Source organism: Oncorhynchus tshawytscha, linkage group LG04, assembly GCF_018296145.1.
Source record: "Oncorhynchus tshawytscha isolate Ot180627B linkage group LG04, Otsh_v2.0, whole genome shotgun sequence".
Taxonomy (NCBI): Eukaryota; Metazoa; Chordata; class Actinopteri; order Salmoniformes; family Salmonidae; genus Oncorhynchus; species Oncorhynchus tshawytscha.
In genome coordinates, this window is record NC_056432.1 from 25,673,511 (window position 1) to 25,695,610 (window position 22,100).

The 22,100-nt window shown below is 41.5% G+C and overlaps 3 protein-coding genes across 4 annotated transcripts; all 3 read left to right on the top strand.

Annotated features, from left to right (window-relative positions):
* The first annotated feature begins 4,143 nt into the window (after nt 1–4,143).
* On the top strand, nt 4,144–8,462 carry LOC112249487 (sphingomyelin phosphodiesterase 4-like). The gene is made up of 5 exons (XM_024419315.2): nt 4,144–4,302; nt 4,408–4,494; nt 6,640–6,776; nt 6,909–6,984; nt 8,051–8,462. Exons 1-5 carry the CDS (start codon nt 4,291–4,293, stop codon nt 8,141–8,143), a joined length of 405 nt encoding a protein of 134 aa, XP_024275083.2. The 5' UTR covers nt 4,144–4,290; the 3' UTR covers nt 8,144–8,462.
* Nucleotides 8,235–12,453, top strand: LOC112249489 (sphingomyelin phosphodiesterase 4-like). The gene is made up of 13 exons (XM_042320157.1): nt 8,235–8,270; nt 8,386–8,525; nt 8,644–8,749; nt 8,867–8,926; nt 9,051–9,196; nt 9,292–9,379; nt 9,551–9,627; nt 9,725–9,888; nt 9,989–10,134; nt 10,250–10,468; nt 10,560–10,682; nt 10,767–10,895; nt 12,069–12,453. The coding sequence occupies exons 1-13, from the start codon at nt 8,235–8,237 to the stop codon at nt 12,378–12,380; spliced, it is 1,746 nt and encodes a 581-aa protein (XP_042176091.1). The 3' UTR covers nt 12,381–12,453.
* Nucleotides 12,454–16,848: 4,395 nt separating this feature from the next.
* On the top strand, nt 16,849–20,352 carry asb6 (ankyrin repeat and SOCS box containing 6). 2 transcript variants are annotated; one of them, XM_024417421.2, is made up of 7 exons: nt 16,849–16,925; nt 17,438–17,587; nt 17,766–17,947; nt 18,029–18,135; nt 18,271–18,379; nt 18,727–18,813; nt 19,285–20,352. In XM_024417421.2, the coding sequence occupies exons 2-7, from the start codon at nt 17,481–17,483 to the stop codon at nt 20,004–20,006; spliced, it is 1,314 nt and encodes a 437-aa protein (XP_024273189.1). In that variant the 5' UTR covers nt 16,849–16,925; nt 17,438–17,480; the 3' UTR covers nt 20,007–20,352. The 2 variants fall into 2 exon arrangements, with proteins under 2 accessions (XP_024273189.1, XP_024273188.1); XM_024417420.1 differs by lacking the exon at nt 16,849–16,925 and adding an exon at nt 16,932–17,079.
* Nucleotides 20,353–22,100: the final 1,748 nt, after the last annotated feature.

Genomic DNA, 22,100 nt, shown 5'->3' on the forward strand with positions numbered 1-22,100 from the left:
CTCCTTCTCTCTCTCGGAGGACCTGAGCGTAGGACCATGCCCCAGGATTACCTGACATGATGACTCCTTGCTGTCCCCAGTCCACCTGGCCGTGCTGCTGCTCCAGTTTCAACTGTTCTGCCTTCTTATTATACGACCATGCTGTCATTTATGAACATTTGAACATCTTGGCCATGTTCTGTTATAATCTCCACCCGGCACAGCCAGAAGAGGACTGGCCACCCCACATATGCTCTCTCTAATTCTCTCTTTTTTTCTCTCTCTCAGAGGACCTGAGCCCTAGGACCATGCCCCAGGACTACCTGACATGATGACTCCTTGCTGTCCCCAGTCCATCTGACCGTGCTGCTGCTCCAGTTTCAACTGTTCTGCCTTATTATTATACGACCATGCTCGTCATTTATGAACATTTGAACATCTTGGCCATGTTCTGTTATAATCTCCACCCGGCACAGCCAGAAGAGGACTGGCCACCCCACATAGCCTGGTTCCTCTCTAGGTTTCTTCCTAGGTTTTGGCCTTTCTAGGGAGTTTTTCCTAGCCACCGTGCTTCTACACCTGCATTGCTTGCTGTTTGGGGTTTTAGGCTGGGTTTCTGTACAGCACTTTGAGATATCAGCTGATGTACGAAGGGCTATATAAATAAATTTGATTTGATTTGATTTGATAGGAGGGTGCTCCCTCTGCTGTTTCCTGAAGTCCACGATCATCTCCTTTGTTTTGTTGACGTTGAGTGAGAAGTTGTTTTCCTGGCACGACACTCCGAGTGCCCCCTTGGATTGCCTACTGGAAATAGATCCATTGTCGTATTCCTGGTCGTAATGTTGGTAAGTTGACGTTGACGTTACTTTTATATCCAATAATTCTTCCCAGCTGTAATAAGACTTAAGATTTCCTGGGGTTACAATTTAAGAAATAGAAATATACATTAAAAACTAAATACTGCATAGTTTCCTAAGAACTCGAAGCGAGGTGACCATCTTTGTTATCGCCATGCTATTACCAAGTTGTGACTCATGTGAGCATAGTGGTGCTTGAATGAAGGACAATCATGAGTGCTTTCGTAAATTGGTTTGAGAGTGCCAGAGAGCAGAATAATTAAGGAATTTACGAACGCTACGTGGTTGTTATGGCACGTGTAAGTAAACATTGGCTAAAAAACTGAATTCAATTCTTGCCATTACACAGTTACAGCCACTATCCCTCTAGATAAGACGAAAACACTCTAACCAGCTCTACTAGGGTGAGCAAAACTTTAGCCAGTTAGCTTGGGTGCTTGACTGCCTTTGTGAGGTCAGAACACTTGGAAAAACCAAAGATTTGTATAACTAATCCAAGATAGACCAGAGTCTGTCATTTCCAATGAGAGAAAATTAATCATAGTGGGCAGAACAAACAAGGAGGAGGGCAGAGCCAAGCACAAGCTAGTGAGATCCTATTGGTGCATTTGAGCATTTATTAGCATATTTCTATTATGGAACGTCTACTCTGTGAAGTGCATGTGTGAAATAACTCAATTCACCCTTGCACTCCTAAACAACCCATTATTTTGAAACTTTAGGTAAAGTCTTCAAAATGCAGTCTAGTCTGTTACAGATTCCAATTTTGGAAACAGAAAACTTTATGGAGATTAAATGTTTAATTAATGAGAAAATTAGCAGAATGTCGGCCAAAATTCATCTCGCTCCCACTACTGGGCTTCCTTTCATCACCATATTTGGTAGTGAGTGGAAACGCCAACCAGATGCTTCCCATTTATACATCTGGTGAAATATCTGTGGATCAACCCTACTCCACGGCTAGAGCGTCAAGTGTGCACTCTGAAAGCTCTGAGAGCTAAATTCTCAGAATTTACGAACAGACAGAGTGAATTTACGAACAGACAGAGTGAATTTACGAACAGACAGAGTGAATTTACAAACAGACAGAGTGAATTTACGAACGCACCCCATATTGCTCAAATACAAATAGCACAACTTTCTGCATGTAGTCTTCAATGGTTTTCAATGGTAGACTGCGACAGATCAGGTAAATGTCGAACTGTAACACAAAAATGTACTGAGAGGTTACTGGCCCAGTCGGTGCTGCTGCTTTTGAAAAGTACTGGGGAAAATGCGGACCAACAACATCACCACTCTTGTCAAGAGGGAACAACGTACCTATACTTCCTAAGGAGGTTGAAGAAATTCGTCATGCCACCCGCATCCTCTCCAAAAACCACTGCTGCCCCATCGAGAGCGACCTGTCCGTTTGTGTTACAGCCTGGTACAGGAATGAACCGCAAGGCCCTCCAGCGGGTGGTGAAGACGGCCCAGTACATCACTGGGGGCTTGTTCCCACCCATCCAGGACATCTACTTGAAACGATGGCTGAGGAAGTCTAGCAGCATCATCAAGGACACACAAACCCCAGACACAAGCTGTTTGTTCTCTCCCTTACCGTCGGTCAGACAGTATCAGAGCAGTGAGTCTGATACCAACAGGCTCAGAGATAGTTTCTATTTACAAGCCATCAGACTGCTGAACAGTTGAACAGGACTGACCACCTACTCGTGTTCTCCGCACCTTAGCACACATGCACTCACTCATGCACACACCCAGACAGACACACATCCACACACGTACTCACGCATGCACAAACACGCACACACACATACACTGTACATTCATGCTACACACACATCGCAAATGCTGCAACCAGACTCTTACATACTATAGCTAATACTGCATAATTTAAACACTTGCCCCCAATCCCCCCTTTCTCTGATACATGTGTGAATATTGTACTATAAATTGTGCTTCCCTGTATTATACTTAAAATATATTTTCTACTGAGCCATTTACTTTATGTTCCTATTCTTATATTTAAATATGTATTATTATTGTTGCATTGTCGAGAAAGAACCTGCAAGTAAGCATTTCGTTGGATGGTGTACACCATGTGTATCCTGTACATATCACTAATAAAACGTGAAACCTGAGGATATCAATTAAATGAAGCTGAGATCTGAGATCCACAGCAGCACCCGAGTAGACAGGTGTGTGCACAAAGACTATATTGGCCGGGGAACTCATCTCTGGCAGATTTGCCAAAAATGGGAAGGGAAATTGATCATTCATGACCACATGGCATAAAAATGGGGAGTAAATTGAGTTTGGTGGGAAATAGCAGGACACTGCAGCCACATCAGAATGATTTAGAGCAGCCTGCCATTCCTGCAGTGAACAATGCTATATTGAATGCCTGGGTGGGATGTGATTATAATAATGCTTGGCTGAAAGTGATGAAATTAGAATGATTAATCAGCCATTGATTGAACTGCTGTGTTTTGCCTTCCACTTCAGGGAAATAACTTGGCCTCCACTGGGCATTTGTGATGGATGAATACACATTAAAACTTAGAACACATGGAGTGAAAGTACAGTGCTTTGTGCTTTTGTTTGTGTGCGTGTGTGCATTTCTGTATGTGGGTCTTAATTTCTGATTCATGCATAGCTCATGAGGCATTATAAATGTGCTCATAATGCATTATGAAGAGTGGAATTTATAGGAAATGTTACCAATTATACTATTGTGACATTGTGTGACTATCTAATGAATATTCAATCCTGGCAAGAAATAACCATGGACATATGGAAATAGAGTTCAACTCTGCAGATGGATTGGTGGGATTCTTCTATCCATTGAGCCTTATTGCTATAGAGTTTAATTTATTATAAAAAATACTGCGATACTGGTATCGTCACAGCCCTACAATATACCAATGTGGCACTTGTACTAAACTCCTAAGGCATAACGTTCTTTAAAAAATCTATGTGCAACCCTAATTAAAATTACAATTGAATGGCAAAGAGGCATTCTTAGACAACCTACGCAGAAAAAATAGACATTATTTATTTATTTATGACATAAAATTAGACATAATGGTTATGGCTCTACATAGCAGGAGAGAGCTGGTTCAGGTGTTTTAAAAAATGCTAAATTCTCTGAATTGGTTCTTTGACTGAACCTCATCAACATGGAATATTCCACCTCCAGCTAGACTTGGGGCTGGGTGCAGAATAAATGACATGTGGGGGGCCCACAAGCAACTGTTGCAGAGGACAGCTGTCATACACCGAAGTCTCTAACGACATGATTATACAAAAACATTGGCACAACGGTCTGAACTAAAAGTGCACAAGATGGTAAAGGAATTGTTTTAAACTGATTATTTGACTTCAATACTGTGTTTTCATCTCTTGTTTACTGTTCCTGATAAGCGTTTTATGGGAATACTACATTGCAGTCATGTCCTCTTCGGTGAGTCAAGACAAATCTTAAATCTCAAATCTTAAAATGCTCAAGATTTTATTTTAGCAGAGGATTTGAAAGCTGATGTTAATGATTGAGTGTTCTACCATGCAGGATCATCTGAAGACAGATTGGACAATCAAGTCACTCCCACAGCAATGCACAGAGATGACAAAAGACATTGATGATAAACCTGTCAAGGTAGCTAAACAATCAACTGAATTATACTGTATCTAGAGATGATGTGAATACTGTAGTATCGTCCTCATTAATTTCATTATATCACAGTATTGCTGTTGCAACTTGCAATTCTATGGCTAACTACCAGGGGCACTACTTTCACTGGGGACATTCTGAAATTGCATTTTTTTCAAAATATGAACACACCTACTCATTCAAGGGTTTTTCTTTATTTTGACAATTTTCTACATTGTAGAATAATAGTGAAGACATAAAAACTATGAACTAACACATATGGAATCATGTAGTAATCAAAAAGTGTTAAACAAATTAAAATATATGTTATATTTAGGTTCTTCAAAGTAGCCACACTCTTGGCATTCTCTCAACAAGCTTCATGAGGAATGATTTTCCAACAGTCTTTGGAGTTCCCACATATGCTGAGCACTTGTTCGCTGCTTTTCCGTCACTCTGTAGTGCAACTCATCCTAAACCATCTCAATTGGGTTGATGTTGGGTGATTGCGGAGGCCAGGTCATCTGATGCAGCCCTCCATCACTCTCCTTCTTGGTCAAATAGCCCTTACACAGCCTGGAGGTGTGTTGGGTCATTGTCCTGTTGAAAAACAAATTATAATCCCACTAAACGCAAACCAAATGGGATTGCGTATCACTGCAGAATGCTGTGGTAGCCATGCTGGTTAAGTGTGCCTTGAATTCTAAATAAATCACTGACGGTGTCACCAGAAAAGCACCACCCCACAATCACACCTCCTCCTCCATGCTTCATGGTGGGAACCACACATGCGGATATCATCTGTTCACCTACTCTGCGTCTCACAAAGACACAACAGTTGTAACCAAAAATCTCAAATTTGGACTCATCAGACGAAAGGACAGATTTACACCGGTCTAATGTCCATTGCTCGTGTTTCTTGGCCCAAGCAAGTCTCTTATTATTATTGGTGTTCTTTAATTGTGGTTTCTATGTAGCAATTAGACCATGATGGCCTGATTCATGCAGTCTCCTCTGAGTAGTTGATTTTGAGATGTGTCTGTTACTTGAACTCTGTGAAGCATTTATTTGGGCTGCAATCTGAGGTTCAGTCAACTCTAATGAACTTATCCTCTGCAGCAGAGGTAACTCTGGGACTTCCTTTCCTGTGGCGGTCCTCATGAGAGCAAGTTTCACCATTGCGCTTGATGGTTTTTTGCGACTGCACTTAAAGAAACTATCAAAGTTCTTGAAATTTTACACATTGACTGACCTAAATGTCTTAAAGTAATGATTGACTGTCATTTCTCTTTGCTTATTTGAGCTTTTCATGCCATAATATGTTCTTGGTCTTTTACCAAATAGGGCTATTCTGTATACCACGCCTACCTTTGTCACAACACAACTGACTGGCTCAAACACATTAAAAAGGAAAGACATTCTACAAATGAACTTTTAACAAGGCACACCTGTTAATTAATTGAAATGCATTCCAGTTGACTACCTCATGAAGCTGGTTGGGAGAATGCCAAGAGTGTGCAAAGCTGTCGTCAAGGCAAAGGGTGGCTACTTTGAATAATCTCAAATGTAAAATATATTTAGGTTTGTTTAACACCTTTTTGGTTACTACATGATTCCATATGTGTTATTTCATAGTTTTGATGTCTTCACTAGTATTCTACAATGTAGAAATTGTAAAAACAAAGAAAAACCCTTCAATGAGTAGGTGTGTCCAAACTTTTGTCTGCTACTGTATGTCCACCTCACTTCTAAAACCAAAGTTGCACCCCTGCTAGCTACTACACCAATTTCCACATTGTATTTGAATGTTTTAACATAAGTGGGTTATGTATTCACACACAAGCTGCAAGCGGTATGAAAAAGTTGCTTGTTATTGGCCATGTGTAGAGTAAATGTCAGAGAGGATCAGCCAGTTGCTGTTTCATGCTGATGTAGACAATGTGTTACTGTGACTGGACACAGCCATTCAGACAGCTGTATCATGTACATATGCTGCTTCCTGTTGCAAATTGTCCTCTAGCTTCTCAGTATGCAAAGATTTCAGATTGCCACTGTGTCATAGCACAACTCCTCTTCAAATCAGGTAGCGTAGCATATACATGTATAAACTGAGTGTGGGGTGTGTTAACGATGCTGTTTGGCCTCATACAGGAGCTATGTGTTATATTCCCCTGGATGGTGGAGAGGGTTGTTGGCAGCCTGGATGGCAGCACTGTTGGTTGGAGTCTTTCTTCTCTGCAAGCCCACAGCAGTGACTACAGCAATGTACTGGAGTTCCTACAACCAAGGTGGACCTGTCTGTGATTTGAGACATTCCACAATTTGCTATCCATAATATTAAATTACTAATGTGTATTACACTCACAGTATACTAATAAACATGGAAGTGAAGTTTTCACCAACATACAATATTTTTGCAGTGGCCCAATGCTGAAACTTGTTTATAAACTTCAAGCTGAAGACTACAACTTTGAGATCCAAGTCGCCAATTTACCTGTAAGTTTTCAACATACAGTACAGTCACATCTGAAATTATTGGTACCAAGCTATATTGTAGGCAATATTATATTATTTTATACTAATTGCTCAGAGAAAAAGATTTTGTTTAACCAGTAAAAAAAATCTTGGTGTTAAAATGATTGGCACCGTAACGATTCTTATAAATAAATCAAACAATTTAATCTGCATTAACATTATATTGTTTTAAATTCATCTCAGTTCAAGAAACTGTATTGTGACCTTTCATGGCTTCCTGTTTCACTGGGGTATAAACATTTGGTCACACACATGTAAAATCCATTTGTCATCCGTCACCAAGGCAAAGAACTCACAAATTAAAAGAGAGAAATGGTTGGTGACTTTCGTAAATCAGGCCATAGGTACAACAAAAAAACTACTGAAAAAACAAATATATCACTTACCACTATTAGGGCAACAATTACAAAGTTTAAAACCACTGGAATGGTGTAAACTTGCCTGGTAGAGGACCCAAATGTATCTTTTCTCCATGCACAGCGAGGATGATGGTTCGGGAGACAAAGACTAGTCCCACAGTTGGAGAATTACAGAACTTGACCTGAAAGTTGATCTTCCAGCAAGACAATGACCCCAAGCACACATTCAATGGTTAATTGGCCACAAAATTAGTCTCCCTTGAAAACTTGTGGTTTCAAGGATCTGGAAAGGATCTGGAAAGATTCTGTATGGAGGAATAGTCTAAGATCCCTCCCAATGTGTTCTTTAATCTCACATAACATTATAGAAAAAGGCTAAGTGCTGTTATCCTCACAAGGGGAGGGTACACAAAGTATTGAAAATAGGTGACAATCATTTTTATTTGTATTTGTTTATTAGTCTTTTTTTGCTCATCTTTATCAAGGGCACCAATACTTTCAGATGTGACTGTAAATGCTAATTGTGCAGTGTTATTTCAGCATACTTCACAATGTCATTGCGTTAGCAATAATTGCAACACAATATCAGTAGTTAAATGCCTATTGGTCTATATTCCTGTATGAATGCTGAGTTTTTTTTCTCTTTCATTTTAATTTCCATCCACAAGGGGGTCATTTCAAATAGCCGGATTTTCCTCAATAAATTACCCTCTCAGAATCATCAGAGATTGTCACTCAGTATCCTTTTTTACAATGTTTGACGCAATGACAACTATTACTAAGTATTATTGAACTTTGTCCACTTTAGTTTAGCGTTGTTCTTAACTGTCACCAGATGCCTTTGAGTACTTCATGTTTTATTTTGCCACAAGTGTCATTACACAGAGGGTAGGCTGAAGTGCTATTCCATTTCATTTGTTTCAAATATTAATAAAGTCAATCCATTGCCAATGCTATCTCATTTTGTAACCTGGGTGTTCTCTGTTTTTAATTGTTAAATTAGGATCACCACTCAGGGCAGCAAACCTCCATCTCAAACAGTGTCTACTTTGCCTTGGTGGATGCATATTTCAAACACTTCCTCCCTACAGAAGGATCCCCTCACTCAGATGTCAAAGGCACCTTGACCTCACACATTCCAAGGTGCTGTATAGCTAGCCTGTGCCTTTCACAATGCATTATAAGATCAGCACATCATCTATCAATATAGGGCAAATATGAAATGTAATATTTGATAACGCTTGTTTTGATGGTTCCCCAGGTCCTCTAGGTATAGTGAAACAAGCAAAGGCCTGTTGAAATGCCAGTGCCCTGTTAACGCTGAGACAACCAATCAGAGTATCTGGAGATCAGGGACTATGCTACAGGTGATTGAGAAAAATCTGGGTTGGACAGAGACACTTTTAATATAGCAATCTTGGCTTGTCTCGCAAAAGTTTAGTTGTTGAGTCATTGTATGGCCTTGTTCATTGTCCCTGCTTTAGATATTTTTGGAGATATGGCTGCCACATTTCCCCTTGGAGACACACCAGAAGCTTAATGAGGTCTTTCCTACCTTCCTTCGATGACTCATTCTTCATGACTAACATGCACTTTTATTCACATTGTTAATCTAATGGATTCTGAATTCTACATTTTAATGATAGGCACTTGTCTGTAAACCTGCAGGTCTCTGTCATCACAGAGGAGCACATACTGGTGGTGAGACAGCTGGTGAAGCACATGCATGCCCTCTCTGGAAAAACAAAACTAGACCAGTCTGATATCTTACCTTCTGCCCACTCAGAAACCTATCTCTCAGAAGATTTTAAAAGGTGAATATCCACTTTAGTGTTTTTTACAATGATGATGATGATGATGAGGATAATGATAATGATGATATTAACAATATGTTGTTATTGAAACTCAGAGTGGTCACATCAGAATATGTACAGAGGTTGTACCTTCTCTTGCTGCACTGCTTCAAACAGTGGCCTATGGAGACATCCTTCAGAGCAGTGAGTGCACACTTAAGTTCTACATTGGATTTACATTTGGTCTGTCTTTGACATTTGGCCATGTTATTGCTTAATTTGCAGTGTTTCTAGCTGGTTTTGGAAGGTATCCTACTGTCCTACTGAATGTATGTATAAGAGAAGTGGTTTTGAATGAGCCGTTTCTCAATACAGGTATTGGAGACGTGGCTTAGTTACATCCAGCCCTGGAGATACCAAAAACATGTGTACAGTGAAAACAAAGAGAAATGGTAAGATATTTTGAATTTGCTCAGTAGTGTTATAGCTCAGACACAGCATTGGGTTGAAGAGTGCGTTTGCTAACATAAAGCTGTCTTTGTCTCTTAGGGCCTCTTTCATTCAGGAGAATATTCTCATGTACACCAGGCTATTCAGCTTCTTCTTGAAAAGATTTGCTCATGTCGACCTCGTCAACGTCGACAATGCAACCATGGTTTTCAGGATGACAAAAGTATTTGCCCAAACCAGTCTTCCAGAATTGATTGAAAATGGTAACCACAATTATTTTTAGTTGAAGGGCACTGTAACTCAGTCACAATGAACAACATTAGACCTCTCAAGATTTGTTTTCTCCATACATTTTGTTTACAGGAGAAAAATTGCTATTGCATCAGGGTCCCCTCCTCCCATCCACTCTGATGGCATCTCAGGTGCAGCTCACTGAAATAGCTGCCCTGCCCAAGACTCACATCAATAACAAGAAACTACAAATGTTTGGGGTAGAAATGCGAGCCGAGGTAAGTCCCATTAAGGACAAGTGAATGACAAGAAAGACAATTTGACTGAGGGTGCTGCAATCTACAAAATATGGATAGTGGTTACAAATGCTTTCCTATATTCTGAACATTGTAGGTGCTGAAACTGGTCCAGAGACTAATGCAGGCCCAACAGACTGCAAAAACCACATTGGATCCGCCAGCCAATGTATCAGTTGGCCAGTTTCTCTGTTCCTGGAAGAGGTTGATTCTTAAAACCAATTCAGAAAGTGGGGGGAATGACATGACCAAGTCTGACATGAAGACAGTGGAGCTACTAAAGAAAACTGTGGACCACCTCAATCAGGTTTTCAATGTGAGAAGATGATATGACATTGGTTATTATTATCAAGTAGTACTAACCAATGTTAAAGTGATGTCTCAAATCATTTGTGGTTGTTTTGTAGCTCAACACAGGTCATCTATCTCAGATGATGATGAACATGGGGTCAGTGGAGGAATCCAAGCAGCTCCCTGACTGTATTCACAGTGAAAACGGGCTGATCCTGACAGACCTTGGCAGAATGCAGGTGAAAATAACTACTGCAATCAAAATGAATGATGTGCATACGGTGCAATACATAAATGTACATTGTAATTGTGTTCTATTGCAGATTATCAATGGCCTTCGCAGATTTGATATTGAGTATCAAGGGGACCCACAGCTGCAGCCTGTGAGAAGCTATGAAAACGCAGTCTTGGTGCAGCTTATGTTTTGGATCGCCACACTAATCAATAACAAAGTAAGTGGGGAGTCTTACCGGGGGCTTCATGCACCCCAAAAATCTGAGGGGGCACAAAGTGCGTGAGGATGGCTGGGGGGTGGAAATTGGAGAAGTTGGCATTTTTCAAACACCTGAAACATCTTTTTCTTGCAATCTAGAGCCATAATCATCATGCTTAATTCTATCATTATTTTTCTGCATATATAAACATTACTCTTAAGCATACCTCTGCTAAAATCTGGGTAAAAGATTGAAAGGAATGTGAGTCTTATTCAATACATTTAGTAATTGCTTGCTGTTCTTAAGTCTACCAACCTTGCCAGCAATCATACCAGCTAAGACAGTTAGACAAGCTCGCTACTTGAACTTGATTGATATCCTGAAATGGCGTATTGGTACCTAGTTATGAGGTTGGGAGATTGGGAACCTACAGTATCTGCTATTTGTCTAACTTAATAAAATTGCTAGTTGGCTAGTAGTATTACAGTATTACAACAACAAAAATGTGAACTTTTTAAAATTATTTCTTATTTTACATGACAAATCTAAGGGGTCACGTGCCCCTGTGCCCCTATGAGCATGATGCCTTTGGGTCTGACTTTATATGCAATTTAATATTTCTATAATGATTAATTAGGAACACTATGATTAATTAGGAACACTATTATATATATATATATATATATATATATATATATATATATATATATATATATATATATATATATATATATATATATATATAGACATTGACTGACCAGGTGAATCCAGGTGAAAGCTATGATCCCTTATTGGTGTCACTAAATCCACTTCAATCAGTGTAAATGAAGGGGAGGAGACAGGTTAAAGAAGGATTTTTAAGCCTTATGACAATTGAGACATGACTTTTGCATGTGTGCCATTCAGACGGTGAATGGGCAAAACAAAATATTTAATTGGCACAACTGCGGGAAGCATTGGAGTCAACATGGGCCAGCATCCCTGTGGAAGGCTTTCAACACCTTGTAGAGTCTATGCTCTGACTAATTGAGGCTGTTCTGAGGTCAAAAGGGGTGCAACTCAATATTAGGAAGGTGTTCTTATGTTTTGTATACTCAGTGCATATGGCATACAATAGGCCTACCTATAATGATTGGTAGTAGTACAGGGATACATGGTTTGACTAAATTACTTGAGAATTTTGTCCTGCAGCTTGAAGGACACATGAACGATCTATGCTCACAACAGAACCTGCTGGGAAGGCTGGGACAACACTACCTTATCACCTCCACTGTAAAAGGAAGGTTCCCAAGGAGTACAGTGACACAGCAAAGCCAGGACGACTACCACCTGCGGCCACGCCTTACCCTGCGCACATTTGCGAGTTATCGCACATTACTCATTCTCCTGTTACTCTACTCGCTGGGATCTCTGTTTTCTATTAGCCCACTGTTCAGCACATGCCTCATCTTAATGTTGAGCTTTTTGTATGGACTGTGCATGACTGTCTACGTGGGAAAGTAAAAAAACGTTATTCTGCGTCAATGTGTGTGTTATACCTAATAAAGGTGTTTTGAACTCACCAACTTCAATTGACTGATAATTAGGAGTTCACAGTGAAGTTGTCAAATCTATTGTTATTCTCTGACTCCTTATTGTTTTCCTTGACATGGACAAACAACTTAAGCATAGATTGGTAACTTTTTTTCTAATTTGGTACACAGAAACTAAAGGCCATGAGTAACATGTTCAAAAAGAACAGCACTCATTGGCCTATAGTTGACGCTATTATAAGCAGTCTAACTTAAACACTCATATCCGTCGCTCTGTTTGATCGAGAGTCTTGATACTTTGTATGTAAATGTCTTGCCTCATGCTGAACAAATTTGCCTCAAGGACCCATAAGGTCAATACGGATAGATTTTCTTCCATCTTAGAGATTTTGGAAAACGTATATTCTCATCAAACCATAACTCCAAAATGTGGTATGTGGGCCCATGACAAATCTCTTAACTTAGCTGGAAAAAGCTAATGGATTGGTTAAGAGATGGCTGAGTTATTGATAAATCAGGAAATCTGATTGTACATGTCCATTATAATCCTTTGTAAATCCACTCCACAATGGCCTATCAATTTGAAATGTTTTAGAGTCTAGGCTACCACGGAGAACCATGGCATTTGAAATATTTTTTAAAAATTAGGAAACTATTAACAATTCACTTTTTTGACTATGTAATGACTAAATGTGCCATTGACACCAGCGAGACCATAGGATACTAGAGCAATAACTATTGATCAAGTGGACTTCATTAAATAGTACCCGCAAAACACCCGTCTCAACGTCAACAGTGAAGAGGCGACTCCGGGATATTGGCCTTCTAGGCAGAGTTGCAAAGAAAAAGCCATCTCTCAGACTGGCCAATAAAAATAAAAGATTAAGATGGGAAAAAGAACAGACACAGAAACTCTGCCTAGAAGGCCAGCATCCCGGAGTTGCCTCTTCCCCGTTGACGTTGAGACTGATGTTTTGCGGGTATTATTTAATGAAGCTGCTAGTTGAGGACTTGTGAGGCGTCTGTTTCTCAAACTAGACACTAATGTACTTGTTCTCTTGCTCAGTTTTGCACTGGGGCCTCCCACTCCTCTTTCTATTATGGTTAGAGACAGTTTGTGCTGTTCTGTGAAGGGAGTAGTACACAGCATTGTACTAAATCTTCAGTTCATTGGCAAGGTTTCACATGGAATAGCCTTCATTTCTCAGAACATGAATAAACTGATAAGTTTCAGAAGAAAGGTCTTTGTTTCTGGCCATTTTGAGCCTGTAATCAAATCCACAAATGCTGGATGTTCCTGATACTCAACTAGTCTAAAGAATGCCAGTTTTATTGCTTCTTTAATCAGAACAGTTTTTAGCTGTGCTAACAATTGCAAAAGGGTTTTCCAATGATCAATTAGCCTTTTAAAATTATAAACTTGGATTAGATAACACAACGTGCCATTAGAACACAGGAGTGATGGTTGCTGATAATGGCCGCTGTACACCTATGTAGATATTCCATTTTTAAAAATCAGCCTTTTCCAGCTACAATAGTAATTTACAATATTAATAATGTCTACACTGTATTTGATCAATTTTATATTCTTTTAATGGACAGAAAATGGGTCAGGGTAAGGCAGAGGTTTGTAATCCAGGAGGGCAAAGGTACAGGTTGGCAGGCAGGCTCAGGGAAAGGGAGAATGGTCAGGCAGGCGGGCTCGGAGTCAGGACAGGCAAGGGTCAAAACCAGGAGAGCAAGAAAAGAGAGACTGGAAACCGCACTCGCTGAGACACAAACCACAGGTTGACTTGGACAAAGAAGACAAACTGGCAACAGACAAACAGAGAACACCGGTATAAATACACAGGGGAAGATCGGCATCACCTGGAGAGGGGTGGAGACAATCACAAAGACAGGTGAAACAGATCAGGGTGTGACAACTAGGAACGTTTTAGCACCATCAACATGTTACTGGGGAGGGGAAATATGAAAAATCATTGTGGGCGTGTACACTTCCTGTGATCAGAATAGCTAGGACGGTGGATGGTGGTTGGAAGGTTGCACTAGTTTGAAATGGAAAAACATATGGTAGCTATGGATAAAAAAGGACATCAAGACGAAGCAGCTGCTTTATAAGAGGGATGCACTGTTGAGCACTACATTCCGAGGGGTTTGTGCTGATTGTATGGAGATTGTGACAGCCGGTTGAATGGTGTCCCTTGTGAAGGCGAGAACAAGATGTATGTCAGGAGAAGTTAAGTATTATCATGAGGAGATGTATACTTGGGATACGGAGGATGAGTGGAGGGAAAAAGAGAGGCAGAGGGTGAGCATGACTCGGTTAAAAATGGTGGAAAAAAGGGAGATGGTTTGTTAAAGAAAATGGTGCAAAGTGTAAGCAGAGTGAGCTGAAGACGTGAATAAGTGGTAGGTGTGGTGAAGTTTTCAGGGCATGAGGCTTGCACCGAGGGTAAAGATGAGCCTGTGACAGTAGGAGGGAAGTTTTTGGAAAAAGTGGACCCTTGCCTTTTGGCTAATCCATTTGCGGTTTCAGGGTGGGTGAAAACCGAGTTGGAAGCTGTGGAATTGGTGAGGGTAACAGAAGTGGTCTTGTGAAAATTGTTTGTGTTTCTGCTGGTCAGAGGGAACAGGTGCTCTGCGTTAAACGAATGTGGGCAAGAGATGTGAATTGTTTTGCTCTCAAGAAAAGGGCGCCATTGAAAGGAGTGATTACTGGTGTAGCAGTAAATGTTAAAGTTAACCAACTGAAGGAGAAGATTCCCGGTGTTTGGGATGTTCGTCATTTGCTGCGACGCAGACAGTGTGGAGTGAGAGGTGAAATAGAGGAGTCATTGTCTGTTCAATTGAGTTTTGATGTTGTCTTTGCCTGACAAAGTGATTTTTGTGATATTAAAGTTAGCTCTTGTGCCGAATACATTACGTTGTTACAGGTGTCAAGCTTATGGGCATGTGGCAGGAGTATGTAGGAGGTAGGGGTGGCAGGTAGCATAGTGGTTAGAGCTTTGGGCCAGTAACCGAAAGGTTGCTGGATCAAATCCCTGAGCTGACAAGGTAAAAAAAACATTGTTCTGCTGCTGTTCCCTGAGAAGGCTAGCATTATAAATAAGAATTTGTTCTGACTTGCCTAGTTAAATATAAAGGTTCCTAGGTGTGAGAAGTGTGCATGAGGCAAAGGAATGTGTAGTGGCATGTGTTGACTGTAGGGGTGCACATGGGGCTGGGGATCAGAAATGTCATGTGCAAGAGAAGCAGGTTGAGGTTTCCAGGCTTAGAGTAGTGCAGAAGTTTTCATATGTAGAGGAATATGGGTCAAGGGGGAGGGATCCTGAGAGGAGTGGTGTGAGTAGTAGATCTGTACCAGTACAGAGGGATTTTTTCCCCCACCTTTTATTTAACCAGGTGAGCTAGTTGAGAACAAGTTCTCATTTACAACTGCGACCTGGCCAAGATAAAGCCAAGCAGTGCGACAGAAACAACAACACAGACTTACATGGAATAAACAAGCATACAGTCAATAACACAATAGAAAAAAATAAAGTCTATATATAGTGTGTGCAAATGGCATGAGGAGGTATGGCAATAAATAGGCCATAGTTGCAAAGTATTGACAATTTAGCAGATTAACACTGGAGTGATAGATGAGCAGATGATGATGAGCAGATGATGGTGTGTAAGTAGTGATATTGGTGTGCAAAAGAGCAGCAAAGTAAATAAAAACAATATAGGGATGAGGTAGGTAGATTGGGTGGGCTATTTACAGATGGACTATGTACAGCTGCAGCGATCTGTTAGCTGCTCAGATAGCTGTTGTTTAAAGTTAGTGAGGGAAATGTAAGTCCCCAGCTTCAGTGATTTTTGCAATTCGTTCCAGTCACTGGCAGCAGAGAACTGGAAGGAAAGGCGGCCAAAGGAGGTGTTGGCTTTGGGGATGACCAGTGAGATATACCTGCTGGAGCGTGTGTACAATGGGTATTGTTATCATGAGCTGAGATAAGGCGGAGCTTTACCTAGCATAGACTTGTAGATGACCTGGAGCCAGTGGGTCTGGCGACGAGTATGAAGCGAGGGCCAGCCGACTAGAGCATACAGGTCGCAGTGGTGGGTGGTATAAGGCGCTTAGGCCAACAAGTGATATACAGTATGTTTCAATAAGATTAAACTTTTAGCATTTATAGCAATGGTTATCAACTGTACTGCAGGGATGGAATGTAAGTCGCAGAAAATTGAGGTTGTGGTGGCGGCTGCAGAGAGGTATTTGGGTGTGCGAGACTTGACATCAGAAGAATTACAGGGTGGGGGTGGTGTCCAATCCTTTCAGGTTGTTGGCTTAAATAGATTTAAAAAAATAGTGGAGCAGGGTAGTGTTAGAGGGTATGGTATTTGTTTATTTATTTTCTCAAAGTATAAGGGAGTTGTGCTCCAGTCTAGTAGGTGGCAGTAATGCAACATTTATTGGATGACAACCGCCGTTAAACCTCATCGAAGAAGAAGTACACTTCCTGTTTTGAAGGTAAGCTCGCGTTACATCTTGAAGCCAGCTAGCTAACATTAGGTAGCTCGTTGGGTAATTTAAAAGCAAAACCAAATAGCTAGTTACCTATTCTTGTTAGCTAGCTGGCACGTTTTGCCGTCATGTCAATTCTTGTTCTGTCGTTCTGCTCCAGGTAACACAAATGATGAACTAACTTTAGCCATGTCTGGAGCTACAGTAGCTAGCTTGCCAAATCGTATTTAGCGTTCAATGTTGGCTTTAAAGACTATAGCTAACTAGCCACATACATACCAAATATTAATTTGTGGGTATATTAGCTAGCATGTGGCAATAATTGTTACGTTTGCACTCACAACTTGCAGAATAAAGCTAGTTATGCATAATGCTATTTTGTTTTGGGCGTAACGTAATACAAATCCCAGAGACCACCCTTAACGGTCTGAAAATGTCAGATAAGCACTATCAATAAAATAACTTATAACAGCCTGTTTAGGTAGTAATTATATTCCATTTGGGTGTAACTTGTCCAGTGTTCTAGCGCAAGCAGCAGAGAGTGGCACATCAGCCAAGAGTATGCCTTTCCTCCATGGCTTTCGCAGGATTATATATGAGTATCAGCCCCTGGTGGACGCCGTGCTGTGTGTTGTTGGTCTGGAGGAAGGGACAAGCACTGGAGAGAGGTGAGTCTACTTTAATGTGATGCTGTGAGTCTGGTTCAGGGATAAGTAACTGCTATAGTAATTTGCACTGACACTCAAGTTCCACAATGTCAATCGATATGGCAATGTGTAAGCTAACCTGAAACCTCTATTGTGTATTTATCTGTATTTGACCTTGGTCTTCTTATTGGATTTACAGGAGTCGTAGCCCGGAGGATGAGGACAGTCTATGCGGGTCTTTAGTGGAGCTACTGGAGAAGGAGTCCCAGTCAGCTGTGTTTGAGGAGGGGATCAGCTATGCTCTGTTTAAGGTTGCTGAACGGGGACTAGTCTGTGCAGCAGAAGTCCTTCTACGATATGGAGCAGATCTCAACTTTGAGGGTGAGAGGACTGACTTGTCATTCAAATATTAGGAGACTATTTGTCTATATTTTATTGACCTAAATATAATTTGATTCCCAGACCCTGTGTCTTATTACAACCCACTGCACATTGCTGTACTGAGGAACAGGCCGATTATGGTGAGGTTGCTGGCTGGACATGGAGCTGACATTAACAAGCGAGATCGGGTGAGTACAACCGGTAGCAAGAACTTATAGCTGCAAAACATACTACTGTTCTGTCTTTTCTGCAGTACATTTCTTGCTCTGTATACAGAATGTGTTGTTATGGCTCTGTAACACAGTGTACTGTATCTTATGCAGATCCATGAAAGTAGCCCCTTGGATCTCGCTAGTGAAGAGGCAGAGAGACTGCCTTGTATGTGCACACTGCTGGACATGGGTGCTGATGTGAATGCAAGAGATAAAAATGGTGAGTTGAGGGCCTCCCGAGTCGCGCTGCGGTCTAAGGCACTGCATCGCAGTGCTAGAGGCGTCACTACAGACCTGGTTTCGATCCTGGGCTGTATCACAACCAGGGGGACTTTACTCGCTCAAGCGACTCCTTGTGGCGGGCCGGGCACCTGCAGGCTGACCTCGGTCGTCAGTTGAACTGTGTTTCCTCCGACACATTGGTGCAGCTGGCTTCCGGGTTAAGCAGGCGGGTGTTAAGAGGCGCGGTTTGGTGGGTCATAATAAAAAATTGTGAGTTGACATTTTGACCTGTATTTACTGTATATCCTCTATTTCAACACTGCCTTTTTGATCTTGTCCCCAAAGGAAAATCACCCTTGCTGCATGCCCTAGCTAGCAGTGATGGACTCACTGTGCATAACACAGAAAACATCCGGCTGCTACTTCAGAGAGGTACTGTGCTATAAAATAACCTTAAAAATGCACTATGCAAGAATCGCTCTGCATTATCCTGGTTCTAAAATTCAAATATTTCCCCGAATTTCAGTTTGTGACAAAACAAGCAAGTATAGTGTAGAGAATGGTTTACAAAACTGAAAGACGCAAAAACTAAACTTAAGAACGGGAAGCATAGAAATACCACACACGGATAGAACATATAACTTCTTACACTTGCTTGACCGTACACATTTCTATGTGAATTTGGTAAGGTTGCCCAAAAGGTTACATATTGCCGCTTTAATTTGGAGTAGGCTTATGGGCAGAAAGACAGAAATGCTAAACATCAAATCACATTTTATTGGTCACATACACAGTTAGCTGATGCTAATGCGAGTGTAGCGAAATGCTTGTACATCAACAACAGCAGAGCATGTTCAAATGTATTTATATTTAGGAAACTTTGTTGTTTGTTCCCCTCCTAAGGTGCAGATGTTCATGCTGCCACACTGGATGGAGAGACGGCTGTATCCTCGCTGGTCTTTCTGGTGAAGGAGGCTCTGGAGGGCTCTGTGGAGGATGCAGCTGAGATCGGCAGCTTCTGTCTGAGGGCCACGCGGCTACTTCTGGCCCACGGGGCTGACCCCAGCTGCTGCCTTACCCCCGACGGGGAGGAGGATGGGGAACCCTCCCTGACAGTGACCAGCCTGGAGCACTTTGATCGGCTCTTTCCCCTGGCAGTGCTGCTGCTGCAGAGTGGTGCCTCCTTCCACTGCTCTCGCCACGGAGCCTCCTGCTGGACAGGCTACAGGCTGGTATTCCAGAGGCTCCAGACGGCCCTGCTGGACTGTTCTGATGCAGAGCAGGCGGCTGAGCTCCTGGAGCAGGCTGAGGTCCTCCTGGACTTGGCCCGGGTGTCCTCCCCAAGTCTGGCCCTGCCCCTGGATCTGCCTATGCCAGACCAAGACCCCAATGCGCAGACATTGCGGGACCTCCATCGGCGTGTGGTGGAGCAGGAGACCGGCCCTCCCCCCCTGCGCTGCCTCTGCAGGGCCTTCATCCGGGATCACCTGCAGCCCTGGCCCCTGGACGACAGGGTGAAGGCTCTGCCTTTACCTGACAGACTGAAGGAGTACCTGCTTCCCGAACACACCCTGAGCCCCAAGCCAGGATGGGACTGCTTCAAGCCCCAGCGTACCCTACGCTGACGACACATGTTTTTACACTGGTAACTGGGGATGACACATGGAGTAATTGACCTTTTTCCTTTTGTAATGATTTGGTGTTAGGACACCAATCTATCAATGTACTCAGAACCTGCCATTGAGGCCTTTGTTTTTTTGTTCAAGTGTGTGTGCCAAATCATACAGACAAAGAATCTGAATATGTTTACTATCACGAGATCAAGATCACTTATACTCAGACATTTCTTAAGAATAAGTTGTGTAACATTCATACGTTTGCACTGCTGGAAGGGTGCATATGAGTCTTTTGTTAAATATTAGCAGAAAAGGTTTGACTTTGTCATCTGAATAAAACAATCAGGATCAGTTATTCTGAATCTTTTTTCTGTGTCAGTGATAACAGTTGAAGTATAGTGATGGGCCACAAGATGGCAGTGTTGTTCTTTGTAGCAGGTAGTTGCTGAAAAAGAGGTCAAATTACAATTTATATTATATTCAAGTGTTCTTGACACGATCAGAAATCTATTAATACTTCAAACACATTTTTATATCTGATACACATTTCATGTATTTTCTTTGTATTCATGAGCCATTGAATCTTGTCATCAACCTCTATGTGTTTGCCCATGATTATGCTTAGATTGCTATTAAAATAAATAAGGAAACAATGACACAGATTAAATGTAAAACATTTTTGACAATTAACACATTACGGTATAGCAGTGTATGGTGACTATGGGAGTTGGTAGTGGAGTTGGTGTTGCTACGGAGTCAGAAGGTTGAGCTGAATGGCAGCCTGGTTCTATTGAGAGCTACAGGGCAGATCAACCTGGCACAGAAGGTAATCTTTTTTTCAATAATTGGTCTTTTGACCAATCAGATCAGCTCTGAAAAAGATCTGATGTGATTAGTCAGAAGACCAGATAGTGGGAAAAAAATCAGAATTGGGCTGCCTGTGTAAACGCAGCCTAAGAAACACTGCCCTTTCCCACCTGGACAAAAGGAACACCTATGTGAGAATGCTGTTCATTGACTACAGCTCAGCATTCAACACCATAGTGCCCCCGAAGCTCATCACTAAGCTAAGGACCCTGAGACTAAACATCTCCCTCTGCAACTGGATCCTGGACTTCCTGACGGTCTACCCCTAGGTGGTAAGGGTAAGGTGTGAGCAAGACAAAGGAGCTGATCGTGGACTACAGGAAATGGTGTCAGAGGAAAGCCCATAAAATTTTCAGAGACTCCAGTCACTCAAATCATAGATTGTTTTCTCTGCTACCGCACGGCAAGTGGTACCGGAGCTCCAAGTCTAGGACCAAAAGGCTCCTTAACAGTTTCTACCCCCAAGCTGTAAGACTACTGAATAATTAATCAAATGGCCACTATTTACATTGACCCACCCCCCATTTGTTTTGAACACTGCTACTACTTGCTGTTTTATCTATGCATAGTCACTTCACCCCTACCTACCTACATGTACAAATGACCTCAACTAATTGTACCCCCGCACACAGACTCGGTACCACCTATATATAGCCTCGTTATTGTTATTTTGTGTTACTCTTTGTCATTTTGTACGTTAGTTTATTTGGTAAATATTTTCTTAACTCTTCTTGAACTGCTCTGTTGGTTAAGGGCTTGTAAGTAAACATTTCACGGTAAGGTCTACGCTTGTTGTATTTGGCACGTGACAAAGTTTGATTTGGATTGCAGTGTATGTTTTAGGTGGCTAATTAGCAGCGCTTTTAGTATCTGCTGTGTTGATTTACCCTGACCCTAAAGACTCAATGTACTACTGAACTAAACGTACATATGTGAGAACACACTCCTTTAAAATGTTCTCTGAGCACATGTATTGAAAAGGGATTGCTACTATTTGTACTGTGACCAAGAAGCCAGATGATGGCAGTGTTACACAATGGGGTGGGGGAGACCAGTGGTTGTTTTGGTTCTACTGACTACATCTACGAAATCCACAATATCCACTGCCTTTTTAGGAAATAGTTGTGTGGTAGATGGAATCCTTTACACTCACTTTCTTCTTAAGTAATTTTGAATGTCCCACGTTCTACACATGACTCATTTTAGTACTTCACAATGCATACATTGATTTCCTGC

Bases quoted from the DNA above. Each gene is read 5' to 3' on its own strand.
- LOC112249487 (XM_024419315.2), top strand. The intron at 4,495-6,639 runs GTAGCTAAACAA...GGCCTCATACAG, and splicing joins TTGATGATAAACCTGTCAAG to GAGCTATGTGTTATATTCCC. The intron at 6,985-8,050 runs GTAAGTTTTCAA...TCCATCCACAAG, and splicing joins TCCAAGTCGCCAATTTACCT to GGGGTCATTTCAAATAGCCG.
- LOC112249489 (XM_042320157.1), top strand. From the start codon at position 8,235: ATGTTTTATTTTGCCACAAGTGTCATTACACAGAGG. The intron at 8,927-9,050 runs GTCTTTCCTACC...GTAAACCTGCAG, and splicing joins CACACCAGAAGCTTAATGAG to GTCTCTGTCATCACAGAGGA. The intron at 10,135-10,249 runs GTAAGTCCCATT...TGAACATTGTAG, and splicing joins GGGTAGAAATGCGAGCCGAG to GTGCTGAAACTGGTCCAGAG.
- asb6 (XM_024417420.1), top strand. From the start codon at position 17,048: ATGTCAATTCTTGTTCTGTCGTTCTGCTCCAG. The intron at 17,080-17,437 runs GTAACACAAATG...TAACTTGTCCAG, and splicing joins GTTCTGTCGTTCTGCTCCAG to TGTTCTAGCGCAAGCAGCAG. The intron at 18,814-19,284 runs GTACTGTGCTAT...TCCCCTCCTAAG, and splicing joins CCGGCTGCTACTTCAGAGAG to GTGCAGATGTTCATGCTGCC.